A 25,654-nucleotide genomic window follows, 5' to 3' on the forward strand; every position below is an offset into this window, starting at 1 on the left:
GGTATAGACTTGAATTACTGTGATGTTGAGTGGTTTGCCTTGGATTCGTACTGAGATCATTCTATCGTTTTTGAGATTGTACCCCAGTACTGCTTTTCCCACCCTTTTGTTGACTATGAGTGCTGCTCCATTTCTTCTAAGGGATTCTTGCCCACAGTAGTAGATATGATGGTCACCTGAATTAAATTCGCCCATGCTTGTCCATTTTAGTTCACTGATTCCCAAGATGTCGATGTTCAATCTTGCCATCTCATGTTTGACCACCTCCAGCTTACCTTGATTCATTGATCTGACATTCCAGGTGCCTAAACAATATTGTTCTTTACAGCATCGGATTTTCTTTTCACTACCAGACACATCCACAGCTGAGTGTCCTTTCGGCTTTGTCCCAGCCGCTTCACTTTTTCTGGCGCTACTTGGAAATACCCTCTGCTCTTCCCCAGTAGTATACTGGACACCTTCCGACCTGAGGGGCTCATCTTCCAGAGTCATATATTTTAGCCTTGTGATACGATCCATGGGGTTTTCTTGGCAAGAATACTGGAGTGGGTTGCCATTTCCTTCTCCAGTGGACCACATTTTGTCAGAACTTTCTGCCATGACCTGTCCGTCTTGGGTGGCCCTGCACGGCATAGCTTATGGCTTCACCGAGTTACGCAAGCCCCTTCGCCACAACAAGGCAGTGATCCATGAAGGGGCACCCCACCCATAATAAATATTAAAAGAACACACATCTGTAGCAAGGGATATGGATCTTAGTGTGGTGTGGTGTTTCAAAATTACCCATCCTTCATGATCCATGATCTAATTTGATTTGGTGTTTATGATATAGGCTGTGATAAAATTAGTAAGTTCTTCTATATTCTGTCTTGTTAGAGCCCCATCGTGTGTCTGTAGCTTCTGTACAATTATACCTCCAAAAAGAAAAATGGTTAAAATCCGCCCCCAGTTGATTTTTCCATCAGCAAACTGCATCACCACAGTAAAAGTGTTGAACACATCAGCCAGACTATGAATTTGGAGATCAAGGTTGAGGGGGTTTAACTGCTGTTCAATATCATCTTGAATTGTAGAAAGTGTTTTTTGCAAAATTAAGAACGTTTTGAATTTGGTATTTTATAGGGTATTTGCCCACAAGCTGTGCTTAAATAAGCATGAACTAGCATAGCTGTTTCCCCCTCCATGCTTCTCAAGGGGTCTGCTAGAAATGGTCAAAAGGCTCTCACACCATACGTAGTGCGTGTAGGAGGTGGAGGTGGAGCAAAAGCTTGAGACAAGACTCTACGTACCTTTGAGTGATTGAACTAGCACCTTCTCCTTATTTACTATCTCATGAAATCACACACCTGACAGAAATGCACCAAAATTAAGTCAAATGATAAAGAACTGGGTAAGGCTTTGGGGGTGGGGGTATTTTTAATGTAAAAACAACATGCTGTTTCTGAAAGTACTGGCTATGTGTATAATGTTTTATTTTTATATATATATATTTACAGAAGACTTTATGGCCAGCCATTCTTTTAGCAAGTAAAGGCCCAGGACAGCACTAACACAGGCATCTGGAAGCACAGATAAAACAGAATTGTTTTAATAATTGTCATGTGGTTTTTAAGGTTTCCTGTAAAGCTGAAAGCAGTGTGTGTGTGTTTTCTTTTTTAGAAACCACAACCAATGTTCAGGAGGCTGCTGTGATTAACCCCCCAAAGAAGGCCACAAGAAAAACCAAGCACCACCTTCTGATGATAAAATAGGTAAAATAAAGTTAATGATGGTAAGGGATTGGGGAGGGTCATATTGAAAGTAGGAATCTACTGAAGTGGTTATTGCTTTTTGCAGTGAACATGACGTCTGTTAGAGCTCCTTTTAAAACTCCAAAGGCTACTGGACCGCCAATAGGCACGGGTAAGGCACTGATGGGGGGGGGGGTGAGAGAGGTTTGTACCTAATTAATAAGGATGTGCCCTACCCCTTTTCATTTTTATTTTTTTGGTTTTAGACCAGAAACCTGCAACTGTGAAAAGTGTCTCTGTAAAACCACATGACCCCAGAGGGCCAAAGGCCAAGACAATGAACATGACGCCTGTTAGAGCTCCTTTTAAAACTCCAAAGGCTACCAGACTGCCAGTAGGCACAGGTAAGGCATTGACGGGGTGTGTGTGTGTGTGTGTGTGTGAGAGAGAGAGAGAGAGAGAGAGAGAGAGAGAGGTTTGTACCTAATTAAAAAGGATGTGCCCTACCCCTTCTCATTTTTTTTTTTTTTTTGGTTTTAGACCAGAAACCTGCAACTGTGAAAAGTACCTCTGTAGAACCATATGGCCCCAGAGGACCAAAGGCAAAGAGATCAAGATATGAAGGGCACCCAGAGTCTGCAATCTCTAAACCAGGGAGGGGGCTTGCTAATTGGCTTGAACATGCTTCTAAAAGACTGAAAGAAGGCTATGAGCTCATGAAGCGCCGTACAGAGATTGAAGCAGCCATACGCAAGTTTTTAAGTGCTGATAACGATGGGTTATCTGAAGCAAGCTCTTTTCAGATTAAAATGCATACAAAGTATCCTGCACATGGCAACACATTCTTTAGACACGTACAAGTTGGGGGTGGTAAACCACGCCAGAGGTTTTGGAAAAGACGGCATAGGAAGAACACATTAAACAAAGCACGATTTTACTGGCAGAGGAGGGTTAGTAAAATATTAAACAGGGCTAAAAAAACACTCTATGCCTGTAAAAATCAAAGGCCTCCTAAGAAAAGCTGCTCTCCAATGGCAGACTCTCAGGATGCCTCACAGTTTTCTGAAGCATGCATACAGGGTGACCCTCCAGAGGTGGTGTCTCAAGATACCTCACAGTCTTCTGAAGCTTCCAGGGATGCTTCAGGGTTGGACCAAACCCCACCCACAAATAACACAAATGCGGACCAACCCCCACAAGTATATGCAGAACTTGTGCGCAGGTGGGAGTGGGAACATAAGCGTTACAGGTCAATGCACACAGGTGAAGAATTTAGATTTGTTGATTTAGAACATGTAACATCATTCTCACAGGCTGTGACTGCATTATACACAACGATCCAGCAAATCCTGGATGATGTTAATAGGAGAATCTCTCCTCAAGATTTTGTCCAACTACGATTGGACCGCGGGGGATTAGCTTATCCTCTTTTTTCAGTTAAAAGACATAGGGATGTTTTACATGTAGAAGATTTTCTATCCCATATCAGTAATCTCCTGCAAAGCCGTGCTGAAATATGTGGGGATGTTACGCTGCGGTTGATTGTTACAATTGTGAGGGCTCCACAGGGCGGTGGGAATCCAAGTAGGAAAATAGGTTCTCTCCCGAACAGTCAAATCATCCTTAGAAAACGACAACATTTGGTAGATCTAAATTACACAGGCACCAATCTCTGCTTTGCTGGGGGTCTTTTAGCCATAATGGCCGAGAGGACACCCACAGATGCAGAATTGTTGACCGCCGCCAGACAGTTACATACGGAGCTTGGTTGGTCTGAACAGAAAAAAGTAGCCCTCAGTGACATTTCATTGATTGAAAACCATTTAAGGGTCAACATTCAAGTCATACGTTTCACAAAAAAAGGTTGGGGGCTATTTAAAGTACCAGGGCCTAGGTACCCCAAAACCTATACTATGATGCTACACGACGATCATTATTATGGTGTGCATAGTGTAAAGGCGGTTTTTGGAGCTCAAAACTATTGTGAAATATGAAGTACAATCTTTACCCACAGTCACAGTTGTCTATATATGTGCAGGCTCTGCTTGAGTGCAGATTGTGCTGTAAATGTTGGTAAAATGAAGAGGTGCGGACGTTGTCGGATGAACTGTAGATCCAGCGCCTGCTTAAATAGACATTGAGAATTGGCCTTAGAGGGTAAAGTAAAATGTGTCTTTAGAGAGTATTGTGAATACTGTCAGACTTTCCAGAAAGGTGATCATGACTTTGAGCGTTGTCCAGGAAGGCGGTGCACTGTCTGTTGGGGGTTTATCATATATGGTAATAAGCATGAGTGCTATATGGGGCATCTTAAGAAGCCTAAAGTGTCTGTGATATACATGTTTTATGACTTTGAAGCGCACCAGTCTTCAGGATTTCATGTTCCTAATTTCTGTTTTGCAAAAGCGTTTGTGGTTAAGGATAAACCAGGTAAGGGTAAGAAGAATAGAAAGCGGCGTGTGAAAGCACATGGGGATGTAAGCCCGTGGGCCATGGCTGGCAAAACATGGGAGTTCAAGGGTGATTCCTGTCTCTCTGATTTTATCAAGACCTTCACAGACAGTGCGTAGTTCAAAGGGTGCACTTTTATAGCCCATAACTCAAAGGGGTATGATGGTTACTTTATTCTCAGCCAGCTGATAGAAGAGAAACTTACTGTAGATCTTATTACTCAAGGGGGAAAATTGCTGTGTATCACCATGAAGGGGCTAGATATAAAATTTATCGATTCACTCTGTCATCTACCCATGGCCCTCTCAAAGCTACCAAAAGCCTTGGGATTTCCGGCACCAAGGGCTACTTCCCACATTATTTTAACAAACCTGAGAATTGGGACTATGTGGGCTTGCTGCCTAAAGCAGAGGACTATGGTGCCCAATACATGATGCCTGGAGAGAGAGAGGCTTTTTTAGCGTGGTATGATGAGAACAAGTCAAAAACTTTTGAAATGCAGAAAGAGTTGATGTTTTACTGCAGGCAAGATGTTAATATTTTGGAGCAGGCATGCACCAAGTACCGACATGAAATCATGGAACTGACACAGACAGTGAGAGCGTTTTGGAATGGTAAGAAGTATGTGAAGAAAAGGTTAGCAATAGATCCATTCCAATACCCCACTCTGGCTAGTACATCTTTTGCAATGTACAGGTTTAAGTTTCTGACGGAATACACCATTGCCATACCCCCACCAGATAATTATCACCGGCAGTGTAAACGGTTTTCTACCCCTGCAATTAGGTGGTTGAGTTACATAGAGCATAAAGAAAACATTCAGATTCAGCACGCCTTAAAGGGTGGGGAATTCAAAGCTGGCCCTTATTTTCTAGATGGCTATGCGGTCATAGAGAAGAAGAAGACAGCCTTTGAATTTCACGGCTGCTTTTGGCATGGGTGTTTAGTGTGTTATTCTCCAGAGGATAAGAACCCCCTGCAGGGTAAAACATATGAATTCCTGTACAACTCCACACAGAAAAGGGCTGCTGAACTGAAACTGATGGGGTAGAGACGCTCTCTTTGGGGGGCGTACTAATGCGGTCTGTCTGTATTATAAACCTGAAGATGGGGAACGGATTCATTACTATGATTTCACAAGCCTGTATCCCTATGTGAACAAGAATAAAGCATACCCTTGTGGTCACCCCAAAATAATTTATGAGAACTTTAAACCGCTCTCAGATTACTTCGGGATTGCAAAGGTTAAAGTTTACCCACCCCGAGGTCTTTTCTTCCCGGTCCTCCCTACCAAGGTGGGCGGTAAGCTCATGTTTACCCTGTGTGCAGCTTGTGCAGCAGCGCATCAGCAGGAAACGTGTAAACATTCTGATGAGGAATGGGCTCTGCTAGGAACATGGTGCACTGTTGAGCTGAATGCAGCTGTAGAAAAGGGCTACAAGGTTGTGAAAATTTATGAAGTCTGGCATTTTGAAAAGCGGACCACCCGTTTGTTTTCAGATTACATTGACATGCACCTTCGCAAAAAACAGGAGGCTTCAGGGTACCCACACTGGTGTGTCAGCGCAGAAAATAAACAGCGATTTATCGCTGATTATCTCCAAAAAGAAGGGGTGGCATTGCGCCCTGATGAGATTGCCGTGAACCCCGCAAAACAGCAAATTGCAAAATTATTTTTAAATTCTCTGTAGGGGAAATTTGGCCAGAGGTCAAACCTGCCTAACACACAAGTGGTGAGAGACCCTGATGAGTTATTTCAGATTCTGTTTTCTGATGCTTATGAGGTTTCAATATGTGAATTTATCGATACTGATGCCGCATGCGTGTCCTGGAAACATTCTGAAGACCGCATGATAACTCTAGGTAGGAAGAATGTGTTCATAGCTGCCTTTACAACAGCATATGCTCGGCTGAAGCTCTACACTTTGCTAGATGGCCTTCAAGATCGATGTTTATATCACGATACAGATTCGGTGATATTTGTGAGTAGGGAGGGGCAGTAAATACCCCCTCTTGGTGATTACTTAGGAGACCTCACAAGTGAAATCCCTGCAGATGAATCTATCACAGAGTTTGTGTCGGCTGGTCCTAAGTCCTATGGTTTTAAACTTTCAGGAGAAGGGAAAGTTTTTTTGAAGGTCAAAGGCATTACATTGAACACCACTAACTGTGAAAAAATTAATTTCAACAGTCTCAAAGACTTAGTTTTTGCCTACGTCTCAGACAGGGAGCGCAGACCGCCTTGTGAGATTGTCGTACAGCAGCCAGGTATTGTAAGGAACAAAAGCCATTGGACTATGGAAACTAAGACTCTCAGGAAAACTCAAAAGGTGGTATATGATAAAAGAGTTATTACTGAAGGGTTTAACACACTGCCTTACGGATTTTGACTATGAATACACATTGGCAACACCCCTTTTCAGCCATTCTAGCGGGGCCTAGCAACTGTGGGAAAAGCTTTTTCATCAAAAATATGCTGGACAATGCTCACAGTGTGTTCTCGGTTATACCTGAAAATATTGTGTGGTGTTATGGTTGTTGGCAGCCTCTGTACAAAGATCTGCTATGTAAATACCCATTTATTCAGTTTGTGGAGGGTTTGCCTGCAAAATTTGATAATGATTTGTTACCCCTCAATAAAGTAAATTTTTTGGTGATAGACGACCTGATGTTGTCAGCGTCTGAGAGCTGTGAAGTCGAAAAGGCCTTTACTCAGTATGTACACCACAGGAACTTGAGTATTTTTTTCATCACGCAGAATATTTTCTGCAAGGGCAAACGCAACCGCACCATCAGCCTAAATGCAAAATATATGGTGCTGTTCAAAAACCCCAGGGATAAATTACAAATTGCGATTTTAGCTCATCAAATGTACCCGCAAAACAGTCAATTCTTCATGGAGGCGTTTGCAGATTCTACAAGCAAACCTTATGGTTATCTGGTGGTAGATTTAAATGCATCTACCCCAGAAACTTACAGGTTAAGAACAAGTCTTTTTCCACCAGACTGGCCTGTAGTGTACACCATGAAAAAAGCTCCAGCTGGTTACAAACGGCATCGCCTTTAGTGCTAGCCCATCTATTGATGCCCAGCTCCTCTGCAAGGCAACTTGTCTAACCGTGTAAAGAGAAATTTGGCACTCTTAAAAATTCTTATTAAGACACCGCCACGCCAGAGGAAAGCCATTTTATGTGCAGCATCTGATGATCTGATTGCGGCCATCTCAGAAATAGCACTCAATACTTTAAAAGGCAGCATTCCTCTATCTCCCCAACAGGTACGTACATTAAGAAAGAAACGTAACCTTATTAAAAGCCTGAGTAACAAGAAAGTCTCTCTGAGAAGAAAGAAGCATCTGGTGAGACAATCTGGTGGGTTTCTTGGACTGTTACTAAGTTTTGCAGTCCCCCTGCTCACCGGGTTTTTAGCCAATCAGTAATGGAGTATGCTGAAAATATGTATTTGGTCCCTAGCCACCAGCTGGAAAAATTAAAGGGGCCACCTCCTAAGGAGGAAAACTTCAGAACTGCAGCAATCAGCTCACTAGATACTGAGATGCAGGGAATCCTCCACAGGAGCGACTTAACAGAACATGAAAAAGTTGAACGTTATGCTTCTTTGCTTCAAAAATATCTGACCCATGTAAGACAGAGGGAGGCGGAGAAAGAAAACCTAAAACTGTTTCTACCTAAGCCACAACAAGCCTCTGTGGAAGCATCAGTAATCTCTGACAATGTCTTCCAAGAAGTACTGGACAGTCTTCCTGCTAGATATAAGAACAATGCAAGGCTCCTATTGATCAAAATGCAGCAAAACAGAGATGTTTCTTCATGGGATGAGAAAGGAGCCTTTGTGTACAAGGGGGTGGCTGTACCTGGTTCCAATATTCTGGATTTGGTGAAGGGGTCACACAGACCCTGAAAACCAAGCATACCCCAAAAGGATGGGATGTTTTTATGAGTGCTCTGGCTGAACTAAATGTCCCAGCATCTGTAGTGGGTAATCCTACCCATAGAGAAACATTGGACTACCTAAAGAACCCCAAAGGTGTGACGCCAATGTTGTTGCACACCTCTACGAGTGCTAAAAAACAAAAGCGTTCTGATGCTCCTACCTGGTTCAGCTTATGAAGTAACCTTTTGTGGTTTTTGTTTTATCAGGACTAAAAAATAAATTAGTATTCATAAAAAAAACTTACTTAAAGTAATCTGCGCTGTGCCTGTCTACTTTAAGGTAAATACTTAGAAAACATACAGACAAGAAATTCTTTGTTTTAAAAAACCCCAATAGAGAATGCTTTATTGGGAAATGCGGCTATGAAAATCACGGTATGATCTACAGCGTTGGGCAGGTTGGAGCATGTCTAAGGCATGCCTGGGCAGGTTGGAGCATGTCTAAGGCATGCCTGGGCAGGTTGGAGCATGTCTAAGGCATGCCTGGGCAAGTTCTTCTTGTTTTTTTACAAAATGATCCACCATTTATCCTTTCTTTCTAAATTGTGAGAATAGGGTAAATAGTTAGAAAACATACAGACAAGACATTCTTTGTTTTAAAAAATCCCAATAGAGGTTGCTTTATTGGGAAATACGGCTATGAAAATCACGGCATGATCTACAGTGTTGGGCAGGTTGGAACATGTCTGAGGCGTGCCTGGACATATTCTTCTTGTTTTTCACAAAATGTTCCACCATTTGATCATTTCTTTCTAAATTGTGAGAATACAGTTCTTGAATCTGTTTAAATATTAGGCCTTTGCAACGGTGCTGCAGGAAAAATACACAATGGTAGCCACAAACCACGGACTCATCGGCTTGGAGTTGCCTGGATTGAAACACAGTCTTCCTGGCATTTTTTCTTTAAAAATGCATGATGGTTTTAGGGAAGAGGCGGTGGTTGAGCAGGTGCCTGTAGGAATCAAAAAACTCTCCACTTTTATCCTCTGTCAAGTAGATGGCCAGCCAGTGTTCTCCAGGTAGCTTGTGGGGGTGGGTATTGACTACTAACCCCACAGGCCTTTGGTGTACCCTCCCACTGGGAAGCATGTCACAAGGAAACACGCCGTAGAAAATATTTCTGGTGTAGGAGCTTGAAGATAGCACACGAGTTAGCTGCACGCTGTCCATGTTACATATAGTCAAACAGGACATTTCTCCTGTGATTTATTTCTATCACATTGTCAAAAACACCATAAACAATCATGTTGACCGTGGCGGCCAGGGCTTTAGCAAAACGGAATTCTGCTCTCAGATTCCCAGTTTTAATCAAAGAATAGTGATCTCCACATTCTTGGTCCGGCGTCCAGTCGAATGCAAAAAGTGTGTAACCATTTGCATACTCCTCATGGTTAATTAAAAGGGCCCTATCTTTCATATGTTTGCCAGCTGTTTGTACCGGACTCATGTATTCTCTTACACAGTTTCCATCTTCAAAATTGGGTTGGAGTGGCTTCGTGGGGATTTGCTCTCTATCCAGGTAAAGAGCTGCGAAATTAATAGCATAATGCTGAAAATTAAATGGATTTTTATTGAAAGCTCCGCTGAAGGAATCATTATCCACTAGGCCTATAACGACCTGTTTAGGCAGTTGCCCCCAAAACAGGTTTTCTTGATTGGCAACGCGGCTTCCTCTGGGAATGCTAAACACTTTCATACTCACATGATCCACAGGGTATTTGGCGTTGGCTGTCAACAGAACCTCTGCATGGCCTAAGTGAACGCCAGGGGCCACCCTCACTTTTTTCACAAAAAGGGAGGCTGACAAAATTTGCGGTCTGTAACATCTTGCTGTGCTTTCTGTCATTAAGCAGAAAGCATCTTTGCTGCATGTAAGTTTAATTTTCACATCAACTCCATTTAACAGCAGTTTTTCCTGAAAAAACAGATCAGTATGAAGATGTCCCAATAGCTCTATTTTTCGGCTTTGAGCTGTTAGGTTTGCTCTTTTAATGAAGCCTTGATTGTTTCTGTCCAGACCCACAGATTCGTGTTCCCCAGCTGTATCTTTGTAAAATAGGCCTGCTGAGAATTGTGTTGCTAGAGTATCCTCACTATAGTTCAGCACAGATTCAATGAAAGCACAATAAGGATAAGAATTATTACTCTGACTTATAAGTCCATCTCCCACTGTTACATCCAGTTGACTAAAGATGGATGCTATGTGGTAATTCACCAGGCCTACTGCCGCATCTGCAGCAATGTTGCTCCCATCTTCATTGACAATTTTGTAGCACACATAGAGCAAGGTGTTATTTAGATCCATATAATCTTCACCATTTCCTGCGATGAAGAAGTCTATGGGTGCAGATTCTGTCAGGGCTGACAAGGGGGGTACTTCGATAAACAAACTTCTCTCAATACTGGTCTGCGCAGGACCAATGCTGAAGAGATCCAGTTCAGATTTAGTGCATTCTTCAGAGCCGCAGCGGATAAAAGCCATGATTGAGTCTAAAATATATCTCTTTTTGACGCAGCTGGACGTCTCTTCTTTCTTACAACACATCGCTTCTGACATCTCTTTCCTCTCACAACTTTTCTTTTAAGGGGGTGGGGTGGTCCAATCAATCTCACCCGTGATGCTTTTCTTTTTCGGCTCCTTTTCCTTTTAATATACATTAGGCCTGACCCCTCTTGAGAAAGTGGATTGTTCACTCTATTCAGAACTGCTTGAGTAACGTGACCAGCCACATCTTTAGCAATATTACGTGCAGCAGTTTTCGTGTGGGGTTTGATGATGTCCAAGCCTCTTCTCAAAAGGGAAACTGCTTTTCGGAAAAGGCTCCTGAAAATCCCGCCAATCCCCGCCCTGTACATAACAGGGACACCATGGAATCCTGGCAACTCATTTCCGGCCTGGGCCCTATAATATCCCCTATACAGGGTAGGTTCCCCATATGTTTTTAGGATGACCATTTTAACTTTAAAATACCTGGGATCTCCGGGGGCGAAAGTGCAGCTTCACAACAACCTTACCAAAATGAAACGGTACACTTTTGTTCTGATCCGTCTTTATTTCAACAGTGATGGTGTCGATGTGATGCTTACTCACAGGTATGTAGTGAGGCTTGTCATACCCAATATTGACACATTACTTGTTCTGTCCACGCACCGGCATACAGCGCAGTAAAGGTACATAAAAGTCCCCAACAATCTGATGTTCCACAATATCGGTGTAGATATATAAGGTGTTAAAGCCACCGGTTATGTCAGAATTTCCAGATAACGGCCCCAATATGTGGATCAGCTCTGTACTGGCTTCTATGCTATACGGTGTTGTGGCTTTAACAACTTTTCCAGACACCGCATCGTAGTGCATAATCATTTCCAGGCCACCTGGTTTATCTAGTATAAGCTTGTTTATGTTTTCGACCAGATCAGGAATGCTCGCATAATAGCCACTGCGCAGAAAAAAGGTCCACTTGCTGTTCCCTTGATGAATTTCAATGTGTGCATCGCTAGTTAGAGTGTACCAGCTCTGAGGGTATTGTATCTCAACCAGACCCACTTCCCATGACCCTGGAAGGTCCAGAGATCTTGCTAGGCGTATAGTAAATGCAGAGATGATGTTCTGAGGGAAAACCACTGCACAGGCATTACTAGGCAGGGTAATGTAAAACCCACTGTCACCCATCCTGTTCTGCCCTTCTATACAGGTTCACAAAGATCAGAAGTGAGCACCCACCTGTTGAACTTGCTAGGCCAGCCTAACCATTTCACTAGGTGATACTTTCTCCTATCCCTACTTTTTGTAGTCAGGACTTCTTCGATCCTGTACACCGTATCCTCCGTGGCATTAACCTTCTGTAATTCTTCAGGATAGAAGGCCCCCACTACTGTGTCTCCGTCATAATCTTTTAACTGGTAGACAGGTCTCTTTGCTCTTTGGATGACTTGATCCACTATAAATAACTCTGTGGTGAAATTCTGTTCATAACCCTTCGCAACAACACCCTTGCTTTTAGAAATCCGCACATGATCCCCTTTTCTGAGCAGGGGTGCCTCATGTTTCCTTTTTACAGAGCTCCCATAGACTACTTTCCAAATGGCCAGGGAGTTAGACTGATTAACATCCACAGGCCTAGCTTTGATGGTTCTGTGAAAGCTATGGTTATAAGTTTTTAGGAATTGCGGTAGCACGTCTATATAAGTTAAGGTATTGTTGGCTGTGAAATACCTCCACATTTTTGTTTTTAAAGTCCTGTTGAATCTCTCAACGACCCCTGGTTTTACCTCAGTATTGGAAACAAAATGGTGTACCCCATGTTTTTTGAATAGACGACCCACATCCTTGTTTAGGAACTCCGTTCCTTTGTCCGTCTGTATTTTGATAGGCTGCCTTCCGTCTTGTGTGAAACCCGCTTTAAAAGCTCCAGACACTTCCCTGCCCGTTTTGCCTTTTAGAGCACAAGCCCAGGCATATTTAGACAGAATGTCTATCACTGTTAAAATATACTTGTAACCATTGTTGTATTGAGAAAATTGCTTCATGTTGACTAAATCGGCTTGCCATTGTGCATCCACTTCAGACACTATGGTCCTATTTCGTTTAAAATGGATCCTGGCTGGTTTATGCAGTGTGTAAGCCTCCTGATCTGAGAGCCACTTGGTAACCTCTCTTCTGACCAACGTTTTGCTCTGTTTCTTTGCCTCCTGAAATAAGGGGTTCACTCCAACCAAACTCCCAACTTCACTGGAGTTATAATAAATCTTCTTTAGGATTTCTTCATGCTCTGACATTTTGTAGGTTAACGCAAGAATGGATGCTTAGGGTTACTACAAAGCATTTTTATTGGTGCAAAAAGAAACAACCACCACAGAAAACATTATCTTTCTATGACCGTGTCTGGGGAAATACATGACAGGAAGGAAATGTTGACTGCCGGTGAACTCCCGATGTTCAGGTTCTCGATATCACCGTACATTCCATGTCCCTGTGTAAAACAATGAAAAGCTTAGAGTCAGCAGCATGCACCCCCCACCCCTGGAATCGGTCTCTAAATACTATTAAGAACAAATCTCAGAAATAAACACTTACTGGTGTGGCTCCTTTTTCTGCCACAAATTCCATCTCCTCTTCCAGATCCTCAAGGGATGTGCGGAAAGTAGGCCAGGTTGTGTCAGGATCCTCCAGCTCCATTTTCTCTAAAGGCGAGGTGGCTATTTTCATAAGCACCCCACCATCCATGTCTTCAACACGCTTCACCTCAGTACTATCCGTACTCCAAGAGGCACGTAACTCGGTTTCAGGAAACGTTCTTTGCCCCATGGGAAATACAGCTAAAGGTAAGCTGTTACAGTCGCTGTGACATCAGCTCCCTTCCCTGGTTTACTGTTTATGACTCCAGGTTTCATAGGTGCAGTTTCCATCTTTCTGGGCTGAATGCACAAGGGTACTGGGAGATAAGTAAAACCTGTAGGTCCCTCAGTCACTCTTGGCTGCGCCATGTTCTCTGTGCAGAAAACATGTCTGGGCATGATAAATGGCTGTTTTTCTGGAGGCAAGGTGGTCCCTATTGGTCAATGGGGTTGCGGGGCGTAACCTTACAGGGCTAGGCTCTAAGACCTCTTCCTATTGGTCCACGACGGTGCGGTGAGTTCAGAGAGGGGTCACAAGACCCCGCAGGACCACTCCAGGCGCTGCTTGGAAAAAGCCCCGTGGGCCATCTCTGCACCCGTACCCGCTAGGGCTCTAAAACCAATACCGATTGGTCCACGGCAGCGTGGCGAGTTCGTAGAGGGGTCACATGACCCCGCCGGGCCAATCTGGGGAATGGCTTGGAAGTGGCACCACGGGCCATTTCCGCGCCTGTGCCTCCTAGGGCTCTAAAACCAATTCCTATGGGTCCATGGTGGCATGGCGAGTTCATAGAGGGGTCACATGACCCCCGTCAGGTGACCCTGAAGGTCATATGACCGGGGTCAGCTGATCGCATACGTGGGGCTTCCGGCTAGGGCGGGACTTCCCATCTCAACGGGAGGCGGCGCAACTTTCACCTTCACAAATGGAGCATGGTTTAGAGTTTTATGCGGGCCCCCCTCCTTTACTACTAATGCTCTTCAACATGTTTATTAATGACTTGGAGGAGGAGGTGCGGGGAATGCTGATCAGATTTGGAGATGACACAAAATTTGGCCAGGATAGCTAATACTTTGGAAGACAAACAATACTCAAAGTGATCTGCATAGGCTGGAGTGCTGGGCAGAAAACAACCGAATGACATTTAATAGAGATAAATGCCAAGTTCTGCACCTAGGAAAAAGAAACCAAATACGCAGTTACAAGATGGGGGATATGTGGCTCAACAGCACTACAAGCGAGAAGGATCTTGGAATTGTTGTCGATCACAAGCTGAATATGAGCCAACAATGTGATGTGGCTGCAAAAAAGGCCAATGCTCTTTTGGGCTGCATTAATAGACATACAGCTTCCAAATCCCGGGGAGTACTAGTTCCCCTCTACTCAGCACTGGTTAGGCCTCATCTGGAGTACTGTGCCCAGTTCTGGGCACCACACTTTAAGAAGGATGCAGACAAGCTGGAGAGGGTTCAGAGGAGGGCAGCAAGGATGATCAGGGGATCGGAAACAAAGCCCTATGAAGAGAGACTGAAAGAACTGGGCATGTTTAGCCTTGAGAAGAGAAGACTGAGGGGAGATATGATAGCGCCCTTCAAGTACTTGAAAGGTTACCACAGCAAGGAAGGACAGGATCTCTTCTCCATCATCCCAGAGTGCAGGACACAGAATCATAGGCTCAAGTTACAGGAAGCCAGATTCCGGCTGAACATCAGGAAAAATGTCCTGACTGTTAGAGCAATACGACAATGGAACCAATTACCTAGGGAGGTGGTGGGCTCTCCCACACTGGAGGCATTCAAGACGAGGCTGGACAGCCATCTGTCAGGGATGCTTTGACTTAGATTCCTGCATTGAGCAAGGGGTTGGACTCGATGGTCTTATAGGCCCCTTCCAACCCCACTATTGTATGATTCTATGTATCACAGTGCCGCTGCAGCCTCTCTTGCATATCATGCTATCTTTTCAATCACTCCTGGAAAGGCAAGTCAGCAAAATTTGGGCCCAAGTTATCTTCCCCACAGTGGGACCCAGAATGGCTGGAGCTTTTCGGCGGTAGCGGCGGGGCACTCAACAGCCTCAGCATCAAAGGCGAATCAAAGCGAATCAAGCAGAAGCAGGGAGTTTTGACTTCGTGCTGCAGACCTGTTGCGGGAGTGCTAGCACACTCTGATCAGTACTGATCAGTATCAGGAAACACAGAAAGCTCTTCCCACTCTGCCTGTCTCTGCATGTTATCCTTTTATGCGTCTTGTGTATGATGATGATGTGGGGTGTTTAAAGAGGTACATCTGGCCCCTTCCCTCAGTACTTTCTGCTGCCTCATTAATATGGTTTTGTTTAGGCAACTTTACATTAGCCTACAAAGGTTTCTATGCTAACTTTGGTTTTTTATCTGTCCCATGCCTCTTATGTCTTTTTTAATTTCATCTTGTTGTTTGTATTTTGACATGTTTTTATGCAATTGTCGTTAGCTGCTTTGGGTGTTGTTTAGTAGAAAGGCAGGATATAAATTATCCTAAATAAATACATTTTAATAATGGCTATGTAAATCATGTGTTATGAGTTTACTGAGAAGTAAGAACCACTAATTTCAATGGCACTTACTCCTAGGAAATTTGCACACAAGAATTGCAGCCTTATAATTTATATACTCAGGCAGATTTAATCAACGAAAACGTATATCTAATCAACTAAGATTTCTTTAATCAAATGACATTCCTAGTATGACATGAACACAACTTGCAACACTATGTATATGTTATTAGAATTAATTTACCAGTCTCACCTATATTAAACAAAATTCCACATTTTTGCTTACCATGGCAAGTGTTCTGCTGCCCTCTGATGATCATAATGAGTCCCACCCTTCCTCCTAACTTCTAAACTACAAAAGGGAATGAAAATTAGCCCTACATTTACATGGCAAGCCCCCCTCCCCAGCTCCAAGGCTAGGTTTGTTTGGCTGCTCCATCACCAAGAAGCTCAGAGCACTTGGCAGTGCCAAGCCAAACATAAAAGGGCCCCTGCCATCCTTTCAAAATCCAGACTCATTGCTGAGGAGGGGAGTAGGAGATTGTCCCTGATCTCATGAGGAGACATGAAGTCAACCACCAATGGAGGAGCAGGGTCCTGGCAACAACTATCTTTTGGCTTGGCTATCAAGGCAACAATTATGGACCCCTGATTGAGATGGGGTTTTAGGGATAAAGATGAGAAAGATAAAACATCAGGAGAACTACAGAAACAGTTACATTTGCTTAATTTTAACTCACTGGAAAGTCTAGACAAAGATTAATTACCTCAATAGAAATCAACTTAGAACTTCTAATCCACAGCCCTCCGTCACTTTGCTGCACTGACATGAGTAGAAGACACATAAACAGAACACTGGGCTTAAAATTGCCAAACCAAGAAATCAGAAAAATCTCATATGTTGGCTCCCTCATGTGGGTGCTCAAAGCAACAGCAGCAGTTCCATTAATTATATCTAATTCTAGCCCTTTCCTGATCATGCAAGACTCCCCTGCAAAATAGAAAATAGAGAATTTATAACACCAATGAAGCACTAATATATGCACATACTTTATATTTAAACCTCACTAAAAATTAAGCCACATACCACCCTTTTAAAAAGCAAACAACCCTGAGACTGATGCAAGGATGGGGAAAGTAAGGAGTATGTAAGCTGATTCATGAACTATTTGCTCACATACATTGCAAGCACATCCTAAATAACTCTTACAGGTTGTTATTCTCTAGTTATTCTCAAAGTCTTTCAGATCACATCTCCCACATCTAAACTTTCTAGGGTACAATCTCTACTAGGGCTTACTCCCACTTACCTAAGAGTAAGCCCCACTGAATTCAGTGGGACTTACGTCTGAGAAGACATGCGTAGAATTGTGCTGCAGATCTTCAGCATAACTAGCTCAATGTCCAAAACCCAACAATCTCACACATATCACCCAGGCCTTGCATACCCAGTGCCATTTCCCTCTCTTCAGCCCTTGTCTTCACTTTAGGTAACAGGGCCTGCAGCAGTGAGGAAATCACAACCTTTCACCCTGCTTTCCCTTACTGTTATCACAATAAAGTGACAACTCATACTCTGCGAAAACCTGAACTTATACTGTTTATAGACCTATCACAACCAAGGAAGCCAAAATTCTTCTATGCTTCTTCCCATTCCCTTCAAATGATCTGGATAGGACCCTACATTGTTATTCTGTATTATTCCATTTTTTAAAACAATCAATAAAAAAAAAGAAGAAACCCAGGTCCAGCCAAGCACCACCCTACTCCCAGCTGCAACACCTGTGGGAGCTAGGGCATAAAACCCAGGCCCAGTGGGGGCGGGACCACCACTGGCAGGTGTTGCCGCCAGAGCAACACCAAACGGGGTCACCCCTTTGGAGGAGCACGAGGGCAAGGGCTTGTCCCCCTGCTTGAAAGGAGGGAAGGGGACTGTGTCAAGGGCTCCTTGGAGGCCTCTCTCAGTCTAATCCAGTAGCCAAGTCCAGACACAGACAAATGGATCCTTTTCAAAGCTTTATTCCTCTTTTACAACTTAACAACTCTACCGTTAGCAACTAGATATGAGCAGCAGAGTACCTACACCCTAAGTTGGAACAGTTGGTCCCCGTTTGAAAGGGAATTACTGGCAGACCCCTGAACTTAAGGACTAGGGAGAGTCCCTCCCCTTTTCCCTTGGATCCTCTGGGCGCAGCCGTTGTTTGCGCGCCAACCGGGCAATATGCTTCCTTTCTGCGCCCTCCATTTGGCGCCACTCTCTGCGTCGGCATTGCGCATCCATCAAGTCTGCTTCCCGCGCTCTGTCACTCCCAGGACTGCTATCTAAGCTAGGAATGCTGGTGGGAGGAATCTCCGTCAGCTGTTGGCCCTGGGAAAGAGGAGCGCACTCCTCTCCCAGGAGCGACTCCTCTTCCTCAGAATCAGAACTACTCTGGGATTCTATGGGCTCAGTGTCCACCCTGACAGACCGTTTGCCGCAGTGTGGCCTGCTGGACTGCCTGCATTACATATGTGTTTTCCAATGAAGGGGGAGGTGTTGGGAGCCAGGGAACAGCCGGTACGGTTCTACAGGGCAGAGGGAGATAGTCAGGGACTACAGGGAGCGGGGAGACAGTCACACTCTAAAGGCAGAGTGTGTAACAGTAGGGTGCTGACCGTCCCTAAACTGTTCCCCAATTCAAATAACCTGGATGGCCCTGGCAACAGACCCCCTGGGTTGAAACTGCTGCTGCTGAATGCCAGGTCAGTGAATGGTAAAACAACTGCTATCCAGGACTTGATCCCGGATGAGCACACTGACCTGGCCTGTATTACAGAGACCTGGCTGGATGAAGCTGGGGGGGTTAATTTCTCTCAGCTCTGCCCTCCAGGGTTCTCTGTCCAGCAGCAGGCAAGACCTGGGGGGCAGGGAGGTGGAGTGGCAGTGGTCTATCATGATTCGATCCCCCTTACCAGGTGCCCTATCCCGCAGTCTGCTGGGCTCAAGTGTGTGTATTTGAAGGTGGGTGGCCAGGACAGAATAGGGATTCTGTTGGTGTACCGTCCACCCCGCTGCTCAACTGTCTCCCTTCCTGAGCTAGCCGGGGTAGTCTCGGGGTTGCTGTTGGAGATCCCTCAGCTTGTTGTGCTGGGGGATTTCAACATCCATGCTGAGGCTGCCCTGCCGGGAGTGGCTCAGGACTTCATGTCCGCCTTGACAACCATGGGTCTGTCCCAGAAGGTATCTGGCCCCACCTATGCTGTTGGGCACACTCTGGACCTCGTTTTCTGTGTTGGGTGGGGTGATAACGATCTGAGACTGGAGGAACTCTCTATAGTTCCGTTGTCATGCACAGATCACTACCTGGTGGGGTTTAGACTTGCTGGCACTCGGAACCTCTGCAGGGGTGGAGAGCCAATTAAGATGGTCCACCCCAGGAGGCTGATGGATCCGAACGGTTTCCTGATGACTCTTGGGGATTTTCCTGTTGCCTCGGCAGGCAATTCTGTCGAAGCCCTGGCCGATCTCTGGAATGGAGAAATGACCAGGGCCGTGGACACAATCGCTCCTGAGCATCCTCTCTCACAAAGTGAGTCCCAGTATTGGGGAAAAGGCGGGATATAACTAAATATAATAGTAATAATAATTAGTCTCTCCTATAAATGCAAAAGATCCAATTAAAAATACTGTACTGGGATAATTAAGCTGATCCAAGACAGATCCTGACACAGACCAAAACCGCTGATGTATTTGAACCAATACATCTCTCATACCAAAATCCAGGCTATGGCAACTTAACATTTGAGAGAATGAGCTACTTTTTATGGTTGTGCTTAATCCAAGGTAATTGCCACCATTCTACCTCTTATTTAGAACTGGACAGGTGGAGATGCCCAGTTAACTAACACTCACACATACACACACACACACACACACACACACAGAACCTAAACCTTAATTCAAGTCTATTTATGATTTTCTTTCAAGTTTTATGACTGCCTAATTATGAAGGCAGTTAAAGCAATGGTATTCCCCGTAGTAACCTATGGCTGCGAGAGCTGGACCATAAGGAAGGCTGAGCGAAGAAAGAAAGATGTTTTTGAACTGTGGTGTGGAGGAAAATTCTGGGAGTGCCTTGGACTGCAAGAAGATCAAACCAGTCCATACTCCAGGAAAGAAAGCCAGACTGCTCACTTGAGGGAATGATATTAAAGGCAAAACTGAAGTACTTTGGCCACATAACGAGAAGACAGACCCTGGAGAAGACGCTGATGCTAGGGAAAAGCAAAAGAGGGGCCGACCAAGGGCAAGATGGATGGATGATATTCTGGAGGTGACTGACTCGAACTTGGGGGAGCTGGGAGTGGCGACGGCCGACAGGAAGCTCTGGTGTGGGCTGGTCCATGAAGTCACAAAGAGTTGGAAGCGACTGACCAAATAAACAACATTATGAAGCATATATATCCAAGTATGATAATACTAAACAGCTAAACCTCACCAGCAGGTGAAATGTTAAGCATTATGCAGAACAAAATGAGTAAACTTCAAGAAAAGATTGTTTAAGGAAAACAGAATACAACACAAAGCCAGGCAGTTAATAGAGGAATAGAAACAGCAGCATGTTAAATTACCTGGAGATAGAAAATACTGTATTGTCAGGCCAACATACATTTATTTTTTCATTGTTTGACTCAGCAAATTCAAACCCACCTCACAACATCTGATAAGCTAGATCTGAAACAGCTATTCCCCCATTGCTCCCCAAGCAAGAAAATGCCACATCCTCCTGTACAGAAGACCTAATGGCCAGATGTTTTGAACCAATACAGAAGAGTTTTGATTCCATTTCAACATGGGAAGAAACTTAACATATAGGTTAGATCCCAGCTTGGTGCCAGAGCATGGAAAATCAAATAGACTCCCACAATGTTTGCCAGGAATCACCAAATGATCAAAGCATTATTTGAAAGTATCTTCCTACACAGGTTACAAAGCAGTGACAATATCTTTAGCTCTCACAGCTCCAGATATTATTTTTAAAAGCTATGTTGGAGTCAAGAGAAACGTCAAAAATAATATATAACAGCATGCTTAATATCCCTAATACAGGCCATTCAGGGAATTTACTTGCTCTTTTCATGTACATCCTTCAAGACCTGGAAATCAGATCCTCGAAGAGTTCACTGGAGAATTCCAACCAGCCATCTCCTAAGCTACAACTGAGAAAGCAGGAACTGCCAGAGACACTCTCCTCTCCTGCAGAGCCCTAAGGAGGGGAGGGAGAGCAGACAGGAACTTAACCTATGTGCATGCATGAGCTGGAACGCATAAGCAGCTTATTTGAGGGTTACTCAGTGAAGGCTGTGGCTGTGAGCAGGTATTCAAATACGACATTTTGGGTTGTGTTTTACATAAAACTTCCACTTTATAAAACTACCCAACATAAAACTTTCCAACAGTCCATCATGCTCTGTGTTCAAAAACAACAGGCAGAGCAGACGATCTATGCAAATTTTATCAGGTTTTATTCTCAGGGCCAAACTGTACATTACTTACCATCTGATTAGAACGGAGGGCATGGGATGCCTTCCTTCATGTAGTTCTCTCAATCAAAATTGCCCCCAGAATTATGACTGGGAATGCCATTGAGTGGGCAAGGTTAAACACACACAGTTTGCATGATCACCGTGGCCTAAAGAAGCCACTGTGGCCTAAACAAGCCACAGTGACTTGTTTAAGCCAGACCATGTGCCAGGTGCCCTCTGCCTAAGAATACACATGGGCATGGCTTATTGTGTCATCCACAACTGGGCAGCATGCTTATTTGACAGGGAAACAACCCTCAAATAACTCATGGCCTTAGAAAAGCATGGTTTTAAGGTGGCTTTTTTATCTTGTTATTCTTTTACTATTTTATTTTTTGTGTTCACCACTCCAAAATCTGTTTTGGATATGGAGCAATATAAAAATACTGTAAATAAATAAACGCTGCCTGGGTTTGGATGATGCAACAAGCCATGCCCGAATGGTTAATTTGACAAACAGCGCCTTAAAAAGAAGGCCTTTTTAAATGAACAATGCAAAGAAATCGAAGAAAACAACAGAATGGGAAAGACTAGAGATCTCTTCAAGAAAATCGGAGATCTCAAGGGAACGTTTTGTGCAAACACGGGCATGATAAAGGACAAAGAAGGCAGGGACCTAACAGAAGCAGATGAGATTAAGAAGAGGTGGCAAGAATACACAGAAGAACTATACAGGAAAGATCTGAATGTCCCTGATAGCCATGATAGTGCGGTCACTGAACTTGAGCTGGACATCCTCGAGAGTGAAGTCAAGTGGGCCTTAGGAAGCATTAGTAACAACAAAGCTAGCGGAGATGACAGTCTTCCAGCTGAGCTATTCAAGATCCTAAAAGATGATGCTGTTAAAGTGCTGCACTCAATATGCCAACGAATTTGGAACACTCAACAGTGGCCACAAGACTGAAAAAGGTCAGTTTACATTCCAATGCCAAAGAAGGGCAACGCCAAAGAGTGTTCAAGCTACCGTACAGTTGCGCTCATTTCACATGCCAGCAAGGTTATGCTCAAAATCCTACAAGCTAGGCTTCAGCAGCATGTGAACCGAGAACTACCGGAAGTACAAGCTGGGTTTCGAAGAGGCAGAAGAACTAGAGATCAAATCGCCAACGTTTGCTGGATCATGGAGAAAGCAAGAGAATTCCAGAAAAACATCTATTTCTGCTTCATTGACTACGCTAAAGCCTTTGATTGTGTGGATCACAACAAACTGTGGCAAATTCTGAAAGAGATGGGGGTACCAGACCACCTTACCTGTCTCCTAAGAAACCTGTACGAGGGTGAAGAAGCAACAGTAAGAACCGGACATGGAACAACCGATTGGTTCAAAATTGGGAAAGGAGTACAACAAGGTGGCAGATTGTCGCCCTGCTTATTTAACTTATATGCAGAGTACATCATGAGAAACGCCGGGTTGGATGAATCACAGGTCGGAATTAAGATTGCCGGGAGAATTATCAACAACCTCAGATACACAGATGATACCACCCTAACGGCAGAAAGCGAAGAGGATCTAAAGAGCCTCTTGTTGAGGGTGAAAGGAGAGTGCAAAAGCTGGTTTGAAACTCAACATTAAAAAAACGAAGATCATGGCATCTGGCCCCATCACTTCCTGGCATATGGAAGGGGAAGAAATGGAAGCTGTGACAGATTTTATTTTCTTGGGCTCCAAGATCACCGCAGACGGTGACTGTAGCCATGAAATTAAAAGACGCTTGCTCCTTGGGAGAAAAGCTATGGCAAACCTAGACAGCATAGTAAGAAGCAGAGACATCACCTTGCCGACAAAGGTCCGTCTAATCAAAGCTATGGTTTTCCCAGTAGTAATGTATGGCTGTGAGAGCTGGACTATAAGTAAGACTGAGCGCCGAAGAATTGATGCTTTCGAACTGTGGTGCTGGAGAAGACTCTTACGAGTCCCCTGGACTGCAAGGAGGTCCAATCAGTCAATCCTAAAGGAAATCAACCCTGACTGCTCATTGGAAGGACAGATACTGAAGCTGAAGCTCAAATAGTTTGGCCACCTAATGCGAAGAGAAAACTCTCTGGAAAAGACCCTAATGCTGGGAAAGACTGAGGGCAAAAGGAGAAGGGGACGGCAGAGGATGAGATGGCTAGATAGCATCACTGATGCAATGAATATGGACTTGAGCACGCTCCGGAAGAGAGTGCAGGACAGGAAGGCCTGGCGTGCTATGGCCCATGGGGTCACGAAGAGTCGGGCACAACTGAACTACTGAACAACAACAACCTGCATGAGGAAGTACAACGCACCTCTGAATGTAGAACACAGGCTCATACTTTTCTTAGGCCAAAAGGAAGAGTATAAAATAAAGTAAGTGCACTTCCTAAGGGTGTTCTTACAACCTACAAGCCCTCCACAACACATGTGATCTACAATAATGACCAGCATTTCCCTATCTTTGTCAGCAGTTTCTAGGCGGATGTGCGGCACACCCTGCATTGCACAAAATATGCTGAGATCAGAGGGTGGGGAAATGGGCGAAGAGTCTCCCATCTCCTCATGCTCCAGTCTTCCATTAGGGCCACAACTACAAGCTGAACAAGGGGCAGGGGCAGAGCCAGAGTCATTTTCTGGCCTATAGTTGCTAGGATAGAGAAACTAGTGAGTGGTATGGAAGGGGATGAAGCAAGCAAAGTAAGAGGAAGAACTGGAGTCCTCTTTACAAACACCTCTGCAACCCATTCTAGAAACTGCATGGGCCTTTATTTGTGTATAAAACTATTCAACAAAACACTAATAGAAGAATGGGTTTTAATATATACTGAGTACCATTATGTAGAAAGAAAAGGTAGCCAACAAAAGAAGGCATTCAGAAATGAATAGCTGAAAAGCATTTATCCTTCTCTTTCTACTAGCAGCCCCATACCTATTAGCTGGACACCAAAACGAGGCGGGGCCTCTCTCAGACAAGGCAGTGGTTTCAGCATACTTATCTACATACTTACCATACTGCCCTTCATTCAATGTAGAATTTCAGGGCTGTATACAATCAATTATCACAACATCATTATCACAACATAAATACAATAAAATGGACAAACACTTAATAATTAAACACACACAAGTTAAAATACCTGGTGAACAAAATGCTTTAGCCTGATATCAAAAAGATTGCAACATGGGTACCAGGTGAGCTTCTATAGGAGGGGAATCCCATCATTGGGGTGCCACTGCCAATAACGACCTCTCCTTTGTTTGCACATAACACAGTTTGGATAAAGGGCCAGAAGAAGGGCCTTGGCAGAAGATCTTAATATATGGTCAATCTGATATGGGAAGAGGTGCTGTCCCCAGACATGCAGAAAAATATTTGTATGTTTTTTAAAGCAAAACAGAGGAGCTTGAGCTCCTCTGGGGGACACGGAATGTTGAGAATATCAATTGAAGGGAGAAAAAAGGAAACAGGGTAAGGGTAAATGAGGCCATAGCATTTTATGGTATTCTGAAGGAAGGAGAATTCCAGATGCAGGAAAATTAGGATTGGGGGATGTATACTTTCCATTTACCTAATCCCACTCTTAAGTCCATTTAAGGGCTCAAGTCACTTTGAAGCTAAATAATGTGTGTAGTGGCAGTGGGGGAATGGATTAATTAGGGCTGTAGGGTAAGAGCTTCCTTCAATATTATCATTCCTCTAAGGCTACTAAACTTTGAGGGGGGAAGACTCACGAATAACTTAAAATAATCTGGAAAGAGGAGTGAAATTAGGGTCTAGAGATGCCCATCATGATACACCTTTTGTCACCTCAATAGGCGAGGTATAGGAATCCTGCACACTATACCCTTCACACTGAGGGTTAGATGAGCAACTTCCTACTCACTGAGCCTTAAGCCTCACCAGTAAGCACTGTATGGCTATTTCACTATAGCACTAGATTGCTAAGGTTCAGGGCTAAGTGAACAGGAAGCTACGTATCTACCCCCAGGACTCAGCATTTTTATGCTACTATGCTATGGAAGGGATTTCCCAATTGTTTATCTCCCCTTCCTATGTGCACGATGCAAGCCCCCAATTTACTGAGGACCAAAAGTAGTAACAACGCACAAAAAGCAGAAATGTGAACAACTGATTTCCTGGTATGCATTTATTGTTTTGTCTGTTTGTAAATCAAGCTAAGAACCTTCTTAATAAACCTTGACAAATAGCAGATTACTACAAGCATAAGAAGAGTCCAACAAAAAAGATGAGAATGGAATGCAGTGACCTCATTCTGGAAGTTTATGCAAGAATGCTTATTTTCCTTTGTTGCAAAGTAGCATATTGCTACAACTGTTGAAAGTG

At 44.0% G+C, this 25,654-nt stretch overlaps 2 protein-coding genes across 6 annotated transcripts in view; one reads left to right on the forward strand and one right to left on the reverse strand.

Annotated features, from left to right (window-relative positions):
- OSBPL9 (oxysterol binding protein like 9) overlaps positions 1 to 25,654 on the reverse strand; it is a 102,754-nt gene that overhangs the window by 71,330 nt on the left and 5,770 nt on the right. The window contains exon 1 of one of the 5 annotated variants that reach the window (XM_084852506.1): positions 16,553 to 16,861. The exons of 3 other annotated variants lie outside the window; for them this stretch is intronic. In XM_084852506.1, the coding sequence (XP_084708632.1) occupies positions 16,553 to 16,765 (213 nt within the window). In that variant the 5' untranslated portion in view covers positions 16,766 to 16,861. Of the gene's footprint in view, positions 1 to 16,552; positions 16,862 to 25,654 lie in introns of those variants that run through there. One more of the 5 variants, XM_084852507.1, reaches the window with a different exon arrangement.
- Positions 1,661 to 3,816, forward strand: LOC146348177 (uncharacterized). The gene is made up of 4 exons (XM_084852513.1): positions 1,661 to 1,751; positions 1,837 to 1,902; positions 1,997 to 2,134; positions 2,271 to 3,816. The coding sequence occupies exons 2-4, from the start codon at positions 1,842 to 1,844 to the stop codon at positions 3,722 to 3,724; spliced, it is 1,653 nt and encodes a 550-aa protein (XP_084708639.1). The 5' UTR covers positions 1,661 to 1,751; positions 1,837 to 1,841; the 3' UTR covers positions 3,725 to 3,816.

The sequence above is a fragment of the Heloderma suspectum genome, chromosome 4 (genome assembly GCF_057233095.1).
Source record: "Heloderma suspectum isolate Gila_16-S chromosome 4, 16-S_ref, whole genome shotgun sequence".
NCBI lineage: Eukaryota > Metazoa > Chordata > Lepidosauria > Squamata > Helodermatidae > Heloderma > Heloderma suspectum.

Coding starts and splice junctions, on each gene's coding strand:
- LOC146348177 (XM_084852513.1), top strand. CDS start 1,842: ATGACGTCTGTTAGAGCTCCTTTTAAAACTCCAAAGGCTACTGGACCG. Junction 1,903..1,996: donor TGGACCGCCAATAGGCACGG/GTAAGGCACTGA, acceptor TTTTGGTTTTAG/ACCAGAAACCTGCAACTGTG. Junction 2,135..2,270: donor CAGACTGCCAGTAGGCACAG/GTAAGGCATTGA, acceptor TTTTGGTTTTAG/ACCAGAAACCTGCAACTGTG.